At 50.1% G+C, this 20,366-nt stretch overlaps 1 protein-coding gene across 6 annotated transcripts in view; it reads right to left on the reverse strand.

The window, feature by feature from the left end:
- The window catches only part of Gramd1b (GRAM domain containing 1B), a 161,320-nt gene that overhangs the window by 81,540 nt on the left and 59,414 nt on the right, over positions 1–20,366 (reverse strand). For all 6 annotated transcript variants that reach the window (XM_090319276.1, XM_090319282.1, XM_090319279.1 and 3 more), the window contains exon 2: positions 7,560–7,637. In XM_090319276.1, coding sequence (XP_090175402.1) covers positions 7,560–7,637 — 78 coding nt within the window. The remainder of the gene's footprint in view (positions 1–7,559; positions 7,638–20,366) is intronic.

The raw sequence follows: 20,366 nt of genomic DNA on the forward strand, positions 1-20,366 counted from the left end.
AGTGACTCCCCTATCGCTGGCTGTGGTAGAGGCTAGTGGATTGCTGACAAACCTACCTTCTGTTTGAGGCAAAAATAAGATATCAAAACAGGAGTAACATAACAGAAAGAATGGGGAAGGTAACAGAAACGCTGGGCAAAGCTAAATGGTAGTATGCCAACCCTGCAGATATAGGGAAAGGCGTCCCAGGCCCTCAGCCCCCAGGACAGCCTGCTACAAAGCCCCCGTGCCTTTGTGGCTGTCAGAGGGGGCCTACCTTCCTTCCTTCCCTCCTAGCAGTTTGTAGCAATTCCCCCATAGGGACGCAAGTGTAAGTGACGTGACCTGGGCCCGGCCTCCAGATCCAGTCAGGGCAGCACAGCCTATGGGCTAGGATTTAGAGGCCTGGAATGAGTTTTAGATTTGAAGTGCTCTGCTTTGTTTCGACTTGGGAACACGTGTGTGTGTGTGTGTGTGTGTGTGTGTGTGTGTGTGTGTGTGTGTGTGTATAGAGAGAGAGAGAGAGAGAGAGAGAGAAAGAGAGAGAGAGAGAGAGGGAGAGAGAGGGGGGGGCAGAGAGAGAGATAATATATATATGAGATATTCTGGGTAGGTTTTCAGTGAAACACAACTTTCCAGCCAGGAGCAGGTTATACACACCGATCATAATAACTATTTAGGAGGCTGAGATCTGGAGGATCATGGTTCAAAGACAGTCCAGGGAGAAAAGTCCATGAGACTCCAAAATAACCCGGAAAAAAACCAAGCTGGAAGCATGACTCAAGTAGTAGAGCACTAGCCAAGAAAGCTCAAAGCTTTGACGTCAAACTCTAGTACTAAAACACATCTTTCCCCCCCAATCCATGTGTCTCATACAACTTGTCACATAGCCTAAAACTATTTTTTTTAGAGAAATACAGATTCTAATTGGACAGAATAAGGTAAACTCTAGGCACCAGTCATCTTTTGGCCTAAAATTTAGCAAAAAAAAAATCTGTTGAAACAGGCATAGTTTTTCCCCAACTTGTTACATGGCTCCATAAAACCAATTTTATACCATATTTTTAGCATTTTCCTTTCGACAATGACTCATCACTTGAGGTCAGGTATGGAAATTTCCACTTCTAGCATCTGTCAGTGCTGAAAACTTTAAATTGTTGAGTGTTATAGATTTTGCTATTCCAATTAAGAGTGATGGATCTGTAATAGTATTTCCTAGAGAAGGGGTGAGACTTAAGTGACAATAGAATGCTTGACAGCTAATAGACACATTCAGCAAATGCCAATGGAAATGATGTCTTCATGATTACCACCTTAGGGACATCCAGGCTGGCGGGGTGGAACAGTGGGTGTTCTATAGTTCCCCCAGTCTTCCGAGCCATCTGTGCCCGGTGCCCGTGCAAAGCTAGCTGTGTGTGCAGCGTCTTTCCTTCCCTATCCTCTCCAGGCAGTCACACCACCTCCAGCCTGCAGCTGGTCCCTGCACCCTGTGTGTGCGTTCTGAGGACAAGGCTGGAGCAAGTTCTTCAAACCAAGAACATAAACATGTAGGGTGCTAGCGTTCCCCTCCCAGAAGAAGCCTTACTCCCGTGTACTCACACAAGTCCTGCAGGGCCAGGTGTGAATCTACTATAGGAAGCCGCTGAGGGTCAGCATGCTGCTTGACCTTGGTCCAATATGCAGCACCAAGCCACTCGCCAGAGTGACCAGAGGAGGTGCAAAGTGGGAGATGACTCCTTGGGCGCGTCTCAAAATCAACAAGGCACGGGGGACACTCTTAAAAGGGACTTTTAAAGGGTATCTGGCCCCAAGGCATATTTAATTGGGTCATTCACAATCACTGCTATCTGCTCTCTCCTGGTCAACTTCTTTCTTGCTCTGCCCACTTTGGAAGCTTTCTGCAGGACTAGCTGAATCCACAGATCTGCTGACATTTCTCCTCTGTGGAGCACACACCTCTCAACACCGGTAGGGAGAACGGAGCCACCAGATCCCAGGGACAGTGGGTCCTGCGGAGCGTCCCCACAGAGTTGTCTTTCTCTCCTGAGATTCTCAGCCTTGAGCTCCCAAGCTTTCATTTACTCACAGACCTTCCTCATCACAAGAGACAGAAGAACGGGGCTTCTCTTGGAGGAATTAGGAAAGCAGGGCGGAGGGTGGGGGAAGATGGGTGTGGATGAAATTTACCATTTCCCTGCCAGTTGTCCGAACCCAAATCCCACTTATGGGGGTGAGAGGAGCGGGGAGAGAGGGGAGGAGCGGCTTTGCTGGGCTATAATTAACAGCCCTTTCCTCAGGCGGAGGAGAAATGCCGAGGTAGGAGAAACCCAAGCAGGTGACAGGTACAGCTGCAGACAGCCCTGCTGACCGAACAAAGGCTGCCAGGGCTGCCGGGAGGAGGCGTGAGCGGGCTTGCTGGGCCCTGACTCCAGACCCCAAACACAGCTCTGCCCCGGGGTGTCCAAAGGCCCATGTGAAGGCTTTCTCTAGACCCTGCGTTCCCTGAGCACGAAGACCAGGGAGTAAGGAAGCCCTGGAGGTTTCTGTTGAGCCATCCTGTGACCACCATACGTCCACAGACGAATGCACTCTCCAGGACAGGCCCTCCTGCTCGAACTGACGTGGAGTCACAGGACCCCAGGCGCACAGAAGGGTGAGCAGCAGAGAGCTGGGCAGGGTCCACCAGCTCGCTGCTGCACTCGGCAGACAGCGCGCTGGGCACGAGCCAGGCACTTGCGTACCGAGGGCACTCCACACAACAAAACCGGTCTCTCCCCTCGGCCAGCACAGGCCAGAGTGCCCAGGGAGACAGACGAAGGTCAAATCCATAAACACCGACAGCTGCAAGGTGTGCTTAGTGTGGAGATGGAAAATGGGATGAGGGGAGAAATTCCCCTGAGGAAACTGAGGCGGCAGAGGTGTAGCAGGGAAGTGAAAACCCTGTGGAGGCAGAACTCAGGTCTCCTGATCCTGGAGGGTCTCCCTGCACCAGCCCGTGCCACTATCTTCCTTCTGGTGGGAAGGGGAAAGTGCAGGCCCCCTTTCAGAGAGGTTGGCAGAGTTCATAACCACCACCACCACCACCACATTCAGTGGGAGCCTCTGCTGACAGGCCGGCCTGAGCCCCTGCAGGGGCGTGGGGCAAGCAGTCTTGTTGACTGCCTCAGGAAGCTGCCACATGCGTCCATGCTTCTCACCCACTCCCAAGGCAGCTGTCACTCAGTGGAAGAGCAAGAGCCAAAGTCAAGGGGAATGCCTCATCTTAAGATCTCACCCCCCTTCTCCAGCCCCTGCTCCAGACGGACACAGGAGGCAGATTCATAGGCATAAACAGATTTCGAAAAAACAAACAAACAAACACAGTAAAGCCAGGTGCTAGTGGCACACACTTGTAATCCCAGCTACTCAGAGACTAAGACCTGAGGATCACGGTCTGGGCTGGCTTTGAACCATGAGACTTCAGTTAACCAGCGAAAAAAGAAATTGGAAGTAAAGGGGTGGCTCATGATAGAACGTCAGCCTTGAGCAAAAAAGCTTGGGGATAGCACCCATGCCCCAGGTTCAAGCCCCAGTTTCACCACAAAAACAAAATAAACTGACACCCATTCCTTCCCCCCCCCCCGCCAAGAATTCCACCTGAGACAGCATTCATGTTCCTGTATTACAGGTCATCTGGGCCCTTCCCCTTTCGAGCTCCAAGTTCTTTACCAACTGAAGTAATCTACCACAAGAGAAGCCAAGAACGTGGCCCCTGAGCTGATCGGTTACAAAGGAGGCCCCAGTGAGCCAAGCCACCTTGGAGGGGGACACAGAAGTGTCACACTAAGTCTCCTAGTCTACCCCTTTGTCTGCCCTTCCAGCCTCTCCCTCTGGCCTGTTGGAACACACCTGCCCTCTACTTGGACTCACAAGGTCTCACCCCCCCCCTGCCCCGCCCCCCCAGGGCCCCTCGCCACCTACTTGGCTCGAAGAAAGGCAAGCTTCTTCCTCAGAGAGGACACCCTGTAGTGGCAAGCCTGCCTGATAGCAGTGCTGCAGGACACGGTCACAGCCTGCAGATTCTGCACCATGCTGGGCTCGGGGGAGACATGGCCTCATGGCAGCTTGGCTGATGGCAGCCGGGGGCTCACTGGAGCCATGGGATTGCTGTGCCCTGGCGAGTACCCAAGCTGTTGGTACCAAGCTGCACACAGAGCCACCTTACTCTGCGGTCCCACACGAAACCTGTGCAGGTGGAGGGCCCGGGGTGGGAACTGGTGTCGGTGCTAACTAGACCCACACAGGGCCCTCCCCTCTCCTCCCACAGCTGGCAGCCCGGGGGGCACTGGGAGAGCTCCTCCTTCCTCTCCTGCATGCCATGTCAGCTGCTGGCACAGGACAAGGGGAGGAGGGCCCAGAGCCTCGCTCCCAGGGGGTCCCCCTCCTTCCTCCTCGTGGTGAGGCATCACCTGAGTAAGCAGGGGAAGGGCCTTGGGGAATTCAGTGGCCAGGCAGGAAAAGGGAGCTAGAGTGCTCTAGAAATGGGCCGTGGGGGACATTTCAGAAAAAGAATAAACAGAATTGGAGACACCTTGCTTAGCCAGGCATGGAGGTACAGCCTGAAATTCCAGCACTCTGGGGGCCAGGGAGGGAAGAGCCCAACTCCCAAACTCTGTCTTAAAAGAAAGAACGAAAAGAAAAAGACTCGAGGGAATAGAGGTGTGGCTCAAGTGGCATTGCACCAGCCTAAAAAGCAGGGCCCTGAGTTCAAGCCTGAGAGCCAGCATGCACATGTGCACATGTGCACGTGTGTACATGTGTACACACACACACACACACGGAGTGCAAAGCAATCAGCTGGAGTGGTGGGAGCGAAGCTGGAAGGCACAGGCCTGCCCTGCACTTGCCCTCAGCTCCTGGGCTCTGGGACCTCAGTACCAATGCTCTGGCTTCTCCATTTCGTTCCTCCATGAATTCTACAAGCGCCCACTCTGTGCCAGTTGCAGAGGTTCATGTTCTGCCCCCCAGCTCTCCTTGGCTGGTGGAGAGGCAGAAAAGAAATCCCAGGAGCCACACCGCGTGGCAACTGCTGCAAGAGCTGACCACAGTGACCAGGAGACCTTCCATGTCGGGCACGGTTTCTACCCAGCTCACAAGAATGAGGGTGGAGCTGGGGCACCACGAGGCACCAGGGACTTAAGGCCATCAGGGAAAAGGTGGGCTAGTCCAGATGAGAGGGAGAGGAGAGGAAGGGAGGGGACGACAGTAGAGAGGAGTAGGGGAGGGTGGGGAAGGAAGGCAGGCAGAACGTTAAGAAGCAAATGTTCTGCCTTACTAAACCAGTGTTTGGATAGCGAGAGCCCCGTGGAGAGCGGAGATCCAGAAGTGCCTCAGCGCCTCACCGCAGCACAACAGAGTCATCTCACACTCAGGAGCACTGCTGCCAGTTCCCCGCCTCACCCACTCGGGACAGAGTCTGTCCCTAACCTCCATCTCCCTCACAGAAGCCTATGTGCGTGGCTTGTTTTGCACCGGCTCTCTGAGGCGGGCGATGGTGGAGGTTGACCACTGGGCTCCCTCCCCCAGGTCTCCAGCATGGTGGGATTAGGAGCTCGGACCTCTGGGAGTGATTGGTCCTGGAGTTAGAGCCCGCCTACAGAGAATTAGTGGTCCTGTAAGAGACTAAAGCACTGGCATGGTGGGTCACGCCTGTAATCCCGGCCATGGTCACGTGTACTGCAGGATAATAACAGCAAGTGCCAACCCAGTGTGGGCTACATCGTGGGTTCGAAGGTACACTAGGGTACAGAACAAGATCCTGCCCCAGAGACACGGATGCTCTTCTTGTTGGAAGTGAGCTCTCCAGTCTGGCATGGACGCGGTGGCAGAGCTGGCCTAAAGCACACTTCCTCTCAGTCAAGAACCCTACACCCTGCTCCGCCCGGCAGGGCAGGGGCCAAGCACCTGCTGCCTGTGGGAAAGCAGCCGGTCGGCCCGCGCCAGACACCTGCTGCTGGGCCTTGTGCCCGCAGCACCCGGTTGAGGTGCCTGCAGGGCCCGTCCTCGAGGGCCTCTGGGATCGTACACGCGCTGTTGCCTGCCCTTGAAAGGCTGTTCAGGGGATGCATGCACTCAGCCTGGCCCTCGGCAGGAGCACCTGGACCCCTAACCCAGGCAGAGCAGCGGCAGGACTCCCGAAAACTTGCTCAGCTCCACTAAGCACTGGTCTCAACTCTAACACGGGAGTGACGGCATCCGCCATGGGAAGGATCGCGGTGAGAACACACTCAGGCTGTGTGCATTGAGCAAGCGGACTCTGCAGCCTGATTACACGATGCACATTTGCAAGCCAGTCTCTAGGAGTTGATGTACAGATACGTCTTGCCTTGAGACAATGAGGCTGTTGTGTGAAAATGGCACGCGATTCTGCATTTCCACAGCGGCGGCTGCCACACACTGGGGCTCAGTCCACACCCACCTCGGCTTCCCGCCTCTGCTGCCTTCAAGGCAGAAGAGAAGGAATCAAATCTCAGGATGGCCAAGATGAGAGCTCTGGTGCCAGCATTCAGGCACTTCAGAGCACCTGCCTCATCGCACAGCCACCCTTTCCTCTGTGGCTTACAAGACAGTAAGAGGGGTGGTGACAAACACAGGAAACTAAGGGTAAGTAAAATTTGGTAAGTTGCTTTGAAAAATATAGTGTTCTAGCATTGGTAGCTCCTGTCTATAATCCTAGCTACAGCAAGGCTGAGAGCTAGAGGACTGCAAATCCAAGCCAAGTTCACTAGGCTTCATTTCCAATTAACCAGCCCAAAGCCAGACGGGAGGCATGGCTCAAGTGGTAGGGTACCAATCTAGCAAGTGCAAGGTCCTGTGTTCAAACCCCAGTATCACCCCACCCCCTCAAAAAAAGTGCAATTAGGGTTATAGATATAATGAAGCACGTGCTTAGAAGGTGTTCAGCCCTGAGTTTGATTCCCAGTACTGCTAAACAAGTGAATTAATAAATTAAAAATTTTAAAGGTGCTTAAGACACTGTCTGCCCAACTCCATGTCACTTGTTGGCTCTGGCCAGTAGAGCAGCGTCCTCAGTGCTGCCAGGCTTGCGTCCTGGGAGTCATCCAGCTCCCCCCAATCTTCGGAAGGCACACATTAACCCAGGCATGGAGCCAGGGCAGGATGCACGGCCCGCCCTGGCATTGTGGGTCACCGGTGACCTACTGCCCCTAAACTCCCTGGTCAGTTTAGGTCCCATTCTGCTGACACTCACCTGCCCGCTGGACCCAGAGGTCCTGGGCAGACCAAGTCCTTGCTCCACTTACAAGCTCCTTGCCACCTGCCAATGGCTCATGCCAGTAATCCTAGCTACTGCCGAGGCTGGAATCTGGAGCCTGTCCTCAAATCATGATCCTCAGACCTCAGCCTTCAGAGTAGCCAGGATTATAGGTGTGAGCCACCAGCGTTCCACCCTGGGTCTTAGCAGTCTCCAAACCTAGCGGTCTCCCAAAGTTCTCCCACGGTCACGAGCACCATCTCACTGCAGGCCTGCACCCCACCCCTGCCCCTTCCCTCCACCTCCCCCACCTCGCCTTGGCTCTCACCTTTCTTCCCGTGCTCGAGGACTCAGGAACCTGCTGGAATCATCGTCGTGGCTGCTCTGCTGACTGCTCTGCTGGCTGCTGAGGAAAGACAGGATGTGAGCCGTTAGCCTTCAGCTTCCTTCTCAATGCTCAGGTCTTTCACTCGAGGAAATGGAGTTACAAAACCATGTCTGCACATTTCCCTGTGGAAGTTTTGCATACAGCGTGCATCACGGGCAGAGAGGACTGGATGAGGAGGACAGGATGAGGACAGGATGAGGACAGGATGAGGAGGACAGGATAAGGAGAACAGGATGAGGAGAAAGGGATGAGGAGGACTGGATGAGGAGGACAGGATGAGGAGGACAGGATCAGGATGAGGAGGACAGGATCAGGATGAGGAAGACAGGATGAGGAGGACAGGATGAGGAGGACAGGATGAGGAGGACAGGATGAGGAAAATGGATGAGGAGGACAGGATGAGGAGAATAGGATGAGGAGGACTGGATGAGGAAGATGGATGAGGAGGACAGGATGAGGAGGACAGGATAAGGAGGAAGGGATGAGGAGGACAGGATGAGGAGGACAGGATGAGGAGAAATGGATGAGGAGAAATGGATGAGGAGAAATGGATGAGGAGGACAGGATGAGGAGGACAGGATGAGGACAGGATGAGGAGGACAGGATAAGGAGAACAGGATGAGGAGAAAGGGATGAGGAGGACTGGATGAGGAGGACAGGATGAGGAGGACAGGATCAGGATGAGGAAGACAGGATGAGGAGGACAGGATGAGGAGGACAGGATGAGGAAGATGGATGAGGAGGACAGGATGAGGAGAATAGGATGAGGAGGACTGGATGAGGAGGATGGATGAGGAAGACTGGATGAGAAGGACTGAATGAGGAGGATGGATGAGGAGGATGGATGAGGAGGATGGATGAGGAGACTAGGATGAGGAGACTAGGATGAGGAGGACAGGATGAGGACAGGATGAGGAGGATGGATGAGGAGGATGGATGAGGAGACTAGGATGAGGAGGACTGGATGAGGAGGATGGATGAGGAGGATGGATGAGGATGGATGAGGAGGATGGATGAGGAGGACTGGATGAAGATGGATGAGGAGGATGGATGAGGATGGATGAGGAGACTAGGATGAGGAGGACTGGATGAGGAGGATGGATGAGGAGGATGGATGAGGATGGATGAGGAGACTAGGATGAGGAGGACTGGATGAGGAGGATGGATGAGGAGGATGGATGAGGAGGATGGATGAGGAGACTAGGATGAGGAGGACTGGATGAGGAGGATGGATGAGGAGGATGGATGAGGATGGATGAGGAGACTAGGATGAGGAGGACTGGACGAGGAGGGTCCCACTGCCTGCTGGCCATCTGCAGTCCTGGACAAGTGTCTCCCGCCTTCTGCCAGAGACTCGACCATCCTTCCTCAACCCATCCAGACCCTGAGGAAGCAGTGTGGACTTGGCAGGGGGCAGCTGGGCAGGGCATACAGGGCGGGGCGGGGTTGGGGGGAACCAGGGTTGCTAGGGTACACTTGGGGCACAGGACTGCCTGGTCTTCTTTCCCTCCAGAGGGGCTGAAATGGGAATGGCAGTATCGAGTCCTTCACTCTTCTCCACCAGCAAGTGACTGCTCTTTTCTTTATTTTTTTTTTTTGTGGCCAATAATCAGGTTTGAAATCAGGGCCTGAGCACAGTCCTTGAGCTCTTTCGTGTCTAGCACTCTACTACTTGAGCCACAGCACCACTTGCAGCCTTTTCTGTGTATGTGGCAGTGAGGAATCGAACCCAGGGCTTTGTGCATGCTAGACAAGCACTCTACCACTAGGCCACCCATACTCCCAGCCCAAGAGACAACTGTTTAACAGCATCTCACAATATGGCTCCACCAACCTGAATTCGAGTCACCCGGACCTGCTAGGCAACCCAAACCTGCACTAGAATTTCAACAGTAATTCTGAGCAGCTGTTACTTATCCCACTAGATGGCACTGTTGACTCCTAAACCAGACTCAACTAAAACCAAGCCTGAGCATCAGGAACTGGAACCAACCAGGCAAGGTGGTACAAGCCTGAATCAGAACAAGGAGCAGCACTTCTGCTGGCCTCGAGACTGCGGTTCGAGGATCTCTGGCCTCCAGAAGCTGCCTCTTGCCTGAGAGGACCGACGAGGCCTGAGACTTATGGCGCGGCCTCGGAGCCCTCACGGCAGCAGGACTGGTGGTTGTTCCTTGCAAATCTGCAGGCCTGTTTGACTCCAGGTCTAAGAAGACATAGGAGCGGTGAGCCCAGCGGGGGTGCTGGATAGGCAGATCAGGATCAGGTAGGTTAGGATTCAGGCACAGTAACTGTGTGATCTCAATAAAGTACTCTGCATCATATTACCTGCCTGTTGGTGAATTACTTCGCCTGCTCAAGACACTAATGGAGACATGAGGACAGCTTTAACCCCCCTATTGAGAAATAAAGCTTTGTCACTGTAGAAATCAAATGTTGAAGCACTAAACCATGCTACTCGAGACAGTGGCAATCTTCTCATGATGCCCGAATATTCCAGAGTGACTCCAGCCAAACCGGACCCTGGGTTTTGTTTGTATGCCAATACTGGGGCTTGAACTCAGGGTGTGGGCACTGTCCCTTAGCTTTTTACTCAAAACTGGTGCTCTACCACTTGAGCCACAGCTCCACTTCCAGCTGGAACCCCTGCTTTTCTTGTTGGAAGTATGCGGGTGCAGGCGCTCATCCCGCAAGGTCTGAGAAGGGCTGGAGATCTAAGAGAAGCCCTGCCCTGCTCGAAGGACAGGCTGAACTCACAAGTCACCAGCAAGGTGTCCTCGCATCCTCTGCAGCCACAGCTGGACTGCCAGAGGAACTGAACTGAGCAACCACTCTTTTCCTTTTTGTAATGTTTGCAATATGAGTGACTCAACCTAGGGCCTCACGTATACAAAGGAAGCACTTGACCACTGAGCTATATACCCAGTCCTTTTTATTTTATTTTATTTAGTTTTTGCCAGTCTTGAACTCTGAGCCTGGCACTGTTTCTGAACTCTTCAGCTCAAGGCTGGAGCCACAGGGCCACTTCTGGTTTTCTGGTGGTGAATTGGGGATGAATCTCAGGAACGTTAGTGCCCGGGCTGGCTTTGAATGGGATCCTCAGATCTCAGCTTCCTGAGTAGCTAGGATTACAGACGTGAGCCACCACGCCTGGCCTTTTTCTTGTATTTTAAGGCAGGATTTCAGTAAGTTGCCCAGGCTTGATTCCCGCTGTGTGTTCTCCCCTCTGGGCTGGAATTATAGGCATGGGCACATCTCACTCGGCACTTTCCAAACAAGCATGTCCCATGGAGAGTGGATTCTTTCTGTCCCTGGCAACACAACGGGCTGCTAAATCCAGAAGGGCCTGGAGATTTGGTAGACCCAGTCAGCCACAGGGGTGAGCTGTGGCTTAGTATTTGAACATTTAACGAAAGCTAGCCACGGGTAGATCACAGCTGTAATCCCAGCTGCTCAGAAGGCTAAGACCTGAGGAACCTGATGTGAAGCCAGCCTAGACTGGGCAATCCATGAGCTAAGGGATGACTTCCAGGCCGAAATTCAACACCTGGTACTGGCACGAACACAAAAAACTAAACCTTAGCTCTTAAAAAATAAATAAAGGCTGGTTGGTGCTCTCCCACGTTAGTCACAGTTCCACCTGTGAATTCTGGTGGTTCACTGGAGATGGATAAGACCCTCACTGGATACTACTCAGAGGAAGATCACTTGTTTGCCAGAACAAGGCTCTGGGTTTCGCTCCCAGCATCCTCCACGTCTAAGAAAAACCGGTGGCAATTTTCCATCATTTTGAGGCAAAGTTCACACTCTTTATCTGTCTCTTATCCAAGACCCTGGCCTGGGGCCTCCAGCTCCACTCCAGCCCTGCTCCCTGCCTCGGCCTGCAATCCCTCTTCCTCTGCATAGTCTGGCCTTTTCCCTACTCCCTCTTTCCCCTCTAGCTCCCAATATAGCTTAGCTAAGGACTGAACCTCAGGACTCCACCATAGCCTACCCACATTCAAATCTCCGCCCCAGACAACTCAATTCCATCCTCTACACAATATTCTAGTATCTACATTATTAATGTGTTAGAAGAATGAAACTAATTATAGCCACAGATACATAGATATCTGGCATTAAGTAGACACTCAATATCGTGACCCTTTTTTATCCTCCAAAAGTAAAGCCCAGAGAAATCTCCCTTGACGTCTGCCACCTACTCTGTAGTCCTGCTGACACTGCAAGGGCCTGTACCATAACAGTGGTCATATATCTTGGGATCTAACAGCTAATCATTCACTAATAAATATTTATAGTTCACCACGTCTTTAGCTATACTAGAAATAATTTGAGTACAAAGATATTTTATTTATTATTTCATCTAATCCTTTTTTCCTACCCTTCTTGCCTAGCACATATTAAGCGTACAGAATGTATCTAATAAATGCATAGACAAGTCTCTCGTATGTCCTTATGCTATATTTATAAAGGTCTCCCGTTCACAGTTTCTGGTCAGTTTAGAAAGACTCCTCAGCTGAGTATGCCCTCAAGTAGCAAATAGAGCTCTCCTTTTTATCTATTTATTTATCTATCTATATCTATCTATCTATCTGTCCGTCCGTCCATCCATCCATCCATCCATCCATCCATCTAACTATCTTTGCCAGTCCTGGGGCTTGCATTCAGGGCCTGGGCACTGTCTCTGAGATGATCCAGGCTAGTACTGAACCACTGGAGCCACAGCACCCCTTCTGGCCTTTCATGTTTATGTTGTACTGAGAAATCAAACCCTGGGCTTCATGCAGACAAGGCAAACCCTCTACCACTAAGCAACATTCCCAAATCCCTTCATCCACATTTTCTCAGCGTATGAGTTGAAAGGGTCCTGTGATGTCCTCTGGGGTGTGGAAGAGGCAGTGTGATCTCTGAGATATGCAAGAGAGAGTCTGACCCATGGGGTATGGAAGGAGCAGACTGACCCCTGGGATTGAAGTAGCCTTTGCAATACAGAAGCTACCTCAACAAAACCACTAGTGTCTCCCTAATGCCAGCCTTGGCGTGCCTTGTCCTCAGCTACTCAAAGCGAGGGAGCATCACTTCATACATGGTAGCACCTCCAGGTGGGGAAAGATGGCTAGCCAAATACAGGCATCCTGAGAAAAGGTTAGGAGATTGTGAAATCCAGGGCTAAGATTTTTGAATTTATCGTTTCTTTAGGACTGCCTATGGGCTTAAAATTTTCATGGCAATCCTTAGCTTTTCTGAACACAGGTATAATAAAGCTCTGATTAAAGGTGGAAAATTAAATATTCTTTCTAGGGCTTTGTAAACAAAAGAGTGACACAACAAAGCTCTAGGCCTCTTGCCCCACACAATCAAGACTTGGACTTCTCCAATTACATTCCTGACGTGGACTCAGAAAGGGGAAGGGAGGACTTGCATCAGCTCCAAGTCTTTCCATTTCCTCTCAGCTAAAGCAGCACACAACCTTTTCCCACTTCTCACATCCTCATAGCTTCTCTGGCCTCCAATTGCTACTTAGTTTCACAGTGAAATCTCAGGCACGCTTAAAAGGGTAAATACAAATTAACCAGGTACCTTCCTTAGAAGTAAACCTTCACTCAGGAGGCCGTATGCTCAACCAAGTTACTCCCGGGTTTGAAGTGTGTGAGGATTCAAGACTGGACAGCAAGTGTCAAAAGCCACCACAGCCCTCTCCCTTCATCGTTCTCCTGCTCCAGCATCTTTCCCCTCCCTGCCCTCGGAAAATCCTTCACTCACCAACCCAGAGCACCTCCTACCGGGAGGTCAGTGCTAGAAAGCTACTGAAAGTGCCTGAATCCAAACCAAACAAAAGCCACTGGATTCCCAGAAGCTGCTATAAGTTGGAGCCTGCTGCCTTCATCTAAAGAGCCCAAAATTAGTTCAGCTTCCGTCTCCATGGATCTCCTCTCAACAGGGACAAGGCAGGACACACACCTCCAATCCCTTAGGCTCCATCACCCACCACCATGCTGTGGGAGACACAACTGACTCAACAGTAGTAGGCTCTTATTTGCGTGTGTGTGTGTGTGTGTGTGTGTGTGTGCGCGTGCGTCTAGTCTATAAATGCCCCTCAGAACTTCAGGTCAGTACCTAAGAGTATACCTTATCAGATGGGGTTTACAGAATTCAAGCCAAGAAACAAATAAACGAAAAAAAAACAACTTAACATTTTATGTTGTCTTGTTACAGAAAAAACACCATGTTTACTTGCTGCCTGGCTTCTGGAAATGTCATAAACACCTACGAAACCATGGGCTTGGTAATCAATATACAGAACTGCTGTTTGCCTGATCATCTCCTGGCATCTATCCAGTCACCACCTCCTCCCACACCACGCTCCCCTCCAGAGATCCCGCAAAAAATCATGACTTCAACCAAACCCCTCCTGCTCACTCCCAAAGCTGGATCTCCAGCTCCAACTGCTTCAGCAAACTCCCCTATAATCCAACTGCTTATAAGATTATCAACAAAATTGGGGCTGGGAGTTTGGCCTAGTGGTAGAGTGCCTGCCTAGCATGCACCAAGACCTGGGTTCAATTCCTCGGTACCACATACATAGAAAAAGGCAGAAATGGTACTGTGGCTCAAGGTAGAGCTCTAGTCTGGAAAAAGCCCAAGGACCGTGCTCAGGCCCTGAGCTCAAGCCAGGACTGGCAAAAAAAAAAAAAAAAAAAATCAGCAAAATCCTGTACCCCTCCTTCCATAGCACCCACCCCACTTTCTTTCCTTCCCCCAGACAATTCAGAGCTGCCTGTCTGAGCTCGGTCACCCACACCACCATCCATCTGATTAGTTGCCTAAACCAGGACATTCAGAGATAGTTTCAACCTTTTCCCCTCCACCACTCCCTACTTTCTACCTCCATCCAGCTATTTCTCATGTCTCCACCCAAAGACTGGCCATGTACAAATCACATGGAACCAAGCATAGAGGTGCAGCCTGTACTATCAGGACTCTGGAGACAGAGGCACAGGATCTCCAGTTACAGCACTTCCCTCCCCCCTCCCCCCATAAAATCTCCTGAACTCTAAAGACAGATTTAAATGCAATCTCAGAGTGCTTTATACACATGTGAAATTGGACCCAAAAAATTGGTTGACATGACAGTGGAGGAGGGCGGGCAGATGAGGGGGAGGGAGGGAGGGAGGGGTGGAATCTGATCAAGGCTGATTGCTTCTACATTGTAGGAAAAGCCCTCTGTGCAGGTAATTGATGCTAGTGAAAAATGTAGGAAAGCTAGGCACTGGGGGCTTCTCCCTATAATCCTAGTGCTCAGAAGCCTGAGATCTGAGGCTCATAGGTGGAAGCTAGCCCAGACACACGAACCCGTGAGACTCTTATCTCCAGTTAACCAGCAGAAAGGTGGAAGTGACTCAAGGGGTAAAACATCAACCTTGAGTGAAAACACTAATCAAGAAAAGAGGCCCTGAGTTCAAGTCCCACTACCAGTCAAATAAATAAACAGAAAAAGAAAAAAAAAAGTGCATTCCTACCTACTTGCTAAGACAAGATTTTGACTTACAGCATCTGAGCTGGAGCCTGAAGGCGTTTTCTGTTTTTGCTCTTTTTTTAAATTTACCTTCCAGAACTGCACTGACAAACGACTGACGACCAGACTGAGGACTGGTTTGGCTAAGGGGCCAGCTTGGGAGGTGCAGATTCCTTCACCCTGGTCTGGCTCTAACATCACCCAACTTGGCGCTTGAGGGAAGCAGCACAGGACTTCTAATAGGGCCTGGGCATGGGGCGCGCACGAACCAGCTCCCGTCCCTTTCTAGAACAGGTCTCCGCCTGCTGCTTCCTGCGCTGCCACAGGTCACAAAGTCCTGTGACAGCCAACACATGAGGACACCCCACCTCAGCCCCTCACTCTGTGTGGACAAATCCACTGGGCAAATTCATTCCTCAACCCTTGCCCTTCTTGGATCCCCAGCTTCCACACTGTCTTCTGCATATCTCGCATCTTCCAACCCACACGCAAAGGAGGGGCTGTTTGTTCCCTCTGCACATTCAGGAATAAACTGTAACTTCCCCCCTGCAGCCTGACTCAGAGCTCTGCCCCACCCCTTTCCCTGTAGTAACTAATGAAAAATCTGAACTAATGACAACTAATAACGAATGTAAACTAATGACAGTCACCGTTTTCCCCCAGTGACAAGGGTCATTGTGTCCTCAGAGAGGATCCTTGGAGGCCATTGAGGGAAGACATTCTCATCACTTCGTTGGAGACAATGCATCCTAAACCCCCGTATCTGCTTCTCCCCACGGAACATCGCTCCACAGATGGTAAGGGGTCTCTGGTTCATACTCCATCCAGTCTGCCCAGCCGCACAGGACAGGTAAGAAACAGACACTCTGGAAAGGGAGGTGAGGATGAACTCCATTCGCATGCACAGTTCACACACGTTAATGCAAGGATTCTTCTTCGTGTGTGCAGGTCCTTGAAGTCAGGGCCTGGATGCTGTCCCTTAGCTCTTTCATTAAGAATGGTTCGCACTTTGCTACTGAAACCACAGCTCCACTTCTGAGGGTTTTTTGGTGATTACCTAAGGATAAGAATCTCACAGGCTTCCCTGCCTGGGCTGGCTCCAAACTCTGATCCTCAGATCTCAGCCTCCCGAGTAGTTTAAATTATAAAGGTCATGGAATGAGGGTTTCTACCCATGCTTTCTGCCCTTGATGCCCCTGTTCTTTCACCGTGGCACACTCCAGGCTGAACCCTGGTATTGGCGTGCAGGAATGGCCTCACTGAGGAGCAGGGGAGGGTCGCTGCTGGGCTGCACCGGAGGTGAGGATGGACTTAGACACCTATCCTGCTGACCTTGTCTACCATGTCTGCTCTGAAGTGAGCAGCTCTCAGCCATACAACACAAGCACCTGGCAAAGAAGGGAATGCCACAGGAAGCATGACCCAACAAGTTGCCATGCTCAGTCTGAGCAGTCGGCCAGGTGATGGCACCCAGCATGGAGCCCCGGACCGCTGGAGGAAACCTCCTACATATATCTCACAGCAGATCTGTCCCCGCCATCCAGCACCTGCGAAGATGACAGGCCAGCTAAGTAAGATAGTCCCATGTGCAAGGGGGAAGGGGAGGACTCAGTGAGCAGGAGCCAGGGCCAAGAGGCTTCCAGAAGATCTGGGACAGGATTACCTGCAGTTCAGCGACATCCTGGTTGGCTGGTACCCAAGGGCCTCTCCACACATGTGAATGTAGGAAAGCATGCCAGTCATGGGGCCAGCTCCATGCTCCTGCCAGTAGGAGCAGAGCAGCTGGATGGAAAGGCTAGCCCTGAGTAGAAGGGCAGCACATTCATCGGGAGCAGTGAGGAAACACCTGCCAGAAACGCTCTCAGCAGAGGTCCAGTCCAGTCACAGCTGACTGAAGACCAACATCCATTAAGAATAGGAGTTTCAGACTTTAGAACCCTGAAAACGCCAATTAAAGCAGAACTGAGGAAATGGAAAAACCTCCCATGCTCCTGGATTGCAAGAATTAACATTGTGAAAATGGCAATCTTGCCAAGGGCTAGCTACAAATTCAATGCAATACCCATCAACATCCCAATGTCATTCTTTAAAGAAATAGAAGAGGCAATCCAAAACTTCATATGGAATAATAAAAGACCCCGTACAGCAAAAACACTTCTTAGCAGAAAGAACAGCGCTGGAGGAATTTCAATAACAAACTTTGGACTCTATTACAGAGCCACAGTGACCAAAACAGTTTGGTACTGCACAAGAACAGGCCTGAAGACCAATGGAATACAACTGAGGACCCAGATATTAAACCACAGAGCTATGGCCACCTAATCTTTGATAAGGGAGCCAAAAAAATAGAAAGGAAGAAAGACAGCCTCTTCAATAAGTGGTGCTGGCAGAACTGGTTAGCACCTGCAGAAAACTAAAGTTGGATCCTTCTATGTCACCCTGCACCAGGATCAACTCCAAATGGATCAAAGACCTGGAGGTAAAAGCAGATACTCTGAAAACTTTACAAGAAGGAATAGGAGATACACTAGGTCTCCTTGGCACAGGTCAAAACTTTCTTAATAAGGACCCAGAAACACAACAAATCAGAGAAAGTCTGGATAAGTGGGACTGCATTAAACTGCAGAGCTTCCGTATGGCAAAGGACATGGCTAGAAAACTAATTAGAAAGCCTACAGAGTGGGAGAAGATCTTCACTAACCGTACAACAAAGGCCTCATATATCAACAGCTCAAAAAATTGAATCACTCCAAAACTAATCTCCAAAGAAACAACCATCCCATTAAAAGATGGGCCAAGGACTTAAAGAGAGTCTTCTCTGAAGAATAAGAATGGCCTATAGACACATGAAGAAATGTTCGACATCTCTGGCCATAAAAGAAATGCAAATCAAAACAACTCTAAGATTCCACCTCACTCCAGTTAGAATGGCCAGGATCAAGAAATCTAATAACAACAGAGGCTGGAGGGGATGTGGCCAGGAGGGATCACTACTACACTGTTGGTGGGAGTGCAAACTCAACCACTATGGAAGGCAGTATGGCAGTCCTCAAAAGACCCAGCAATTCTACTACTTGACATTTACTCAGTCATCCAGAAACAAGGACATACTAAATCCACTAGCACGATGATCATTGCAGCACTATTTACCATAGCAAAGATATGGAACCAACCCAGATGTCCCTCAGTTGATGAGTGGATCAACAAGTTGTGGTATTTGTACACAATGGAATTCTATGCTGCTGTCAGAAAGAACGACATCGCCCCATTTGTAAAGAAATGGAAAGACTTAGAAAAAAATCATATTAAGTGAAGTAAGCCAGACTCAAAGGAACATAGGCTCAATGGTTTCCCTAATTTGTCATAATCAGTAGAAACCTTGGGCTCTCCTAGCAGAGGTTTACAATAGAACAAAACCTAGATACATAAGACCATATAGTATGACGTTAAATGAAAGGGCCTCCAGGATATAGAAACAAAAACCATATAATGAGTGATTGTTGTCCTTAATGTACTATGTTTCATCTCTTTTGCTGTCCCTTGGTTATCTCATATTGTTACAGTATTTTACCTTGTTATCTGATATATTGTATATATACATATTTGGTTATTTGAAATAGGATAGAGAAGGGGGAAAACAAGATGAGGGGCGGGGGTGGGGAGAGGGAAATGGGGACCAAGACATGAGAAAGAGTAACAATGTTCGTGAAGTACTGCATCTTCTATCTGGTGGATATAAAGTAACCCTTCTATTAATTACAATAAAGGTATTTTAAAAAAAGAATAGGATGCAGGAAGACCCAGGTTCGATTCCTCAGTACCCCATACATAGAAAAAAGCTGGAATTAGTGCTAAGGCTCAAGTGGTAGAGAGCTAAGCCTTGAGAAAGTCCAAGGACAGTGCTCAGGCCCTGAGCTCAAGCCCAGGACTGGCAAAAAAAAAAAAAAAGAAAGAGAAAAAAGAATAGGAGTTTGGGGCCAGGAGTTTGGCCTAATGTAGAGTGCTCGCCTAGCATGCACAAAGACCTGGGTTCAATTCCTTGGTATCACATAGACAAAAAAGCTCAAAGTAATGCTATGGTTCAAGTGGTAGAGCTCTAGCCTTGAAAAAGCCCAGTGCTCAGGCCCTGAGTTAAAGCCCCAGGACTGACAGAAAGAAAGAAAGAAAGAAAGAAAGAAAGAAAGAAAGAAAGAAAGAAAAAAAAAGAAAGAAAAGTTTTTTTAAAAATTAAAAAAACAAAAAACAATAGTTGCAGCCGGTCACCGGTGGCTCACATCAATAATTCTAGCTACTCAGGAGACTGAGATCTGAGGATCACGGTTCAAAGCCAGCTCGGGTACAAAAGTCTGAGACTCTTATCCCCAACTAACCACCAGAAAACTGGAAGTGGTGCTGTTGCTCAAATGGTAGAGCACTAGCCTTGAGCTGAAGAGCTCAGGGACAGCGCCCAGGCCCCATAACTGACCACACACACACACACACACACACACACACACACACACACACACACACACACACCACGAGGCATTCACTCTGTAACTGGCTACCTGTGTTCCTCTGGTTAATGAAGTTGAAAATAATAAGTCAGATGATGGTGGAGGCTGAGATCTGAGGATCCTGGTTGGAAACCAGCCTGGTCGGACAGACCTGAGAGAGACTCTTATCCAGAAAAAAAAAAAAAAAGCCAGAAGTGAAGTTCTGGCAAACAGTAAAGCACCAGCCTTGACCAAAAAGGCCATGAGTTCAAATGAGTACTGGCACATGAGGAGGAAAAAAAAAAACCTGAAAATAAATGAAACTTGAAAAGGTACAAAGTGGAGAAGCTGTAACCCTGGTGCTGAGGAGGGGCCCAAGGAGAAAGGCATTCTCCCCAAGAAGGGGAGGCACGCAAAGGCATCAGAGAAGCACGGATTCTTAGGACTAGACACAAGAAATGCTGGGGACACAGCCCCACGGAAAACCAGTCCAAACAGATGCTTCCAGTGACCATGAAACACAAGGACAAGTGGGTTTTGATCTCTGCTAGTTACCAGAAGAATTCTCTGGGTTTCCTGCTTACCCATCCCCCCATGCTCCCCAGGAAACATGGGTTTATAGGGAACCAGCAAGCTGGGCCTTTTCCAATTGGAAGAAATTTAAAAAGCAACAATTCTAGCCAAGACCTCTGGTCATCTAACCCAGAGGGGACATGGGGAGCTGGGAAGAAAAAACAGATGGGCTAAGTCCCCAGTCAA

Source organism: Megascapheus bottae, chromosome 27 (assembly GCF_031878675.1).
Source record: "Megascapheus bottae isolate mThoBot1 chromosome 27, mThoBot2.hap1, whole genome shotgun sequence".
Lineage (NCBI taxonomy): Eukaryota > Metazoa > Chordata > Mammalia > Rodentia > Geomyidae > Megascapheus > Megascapheus bottae.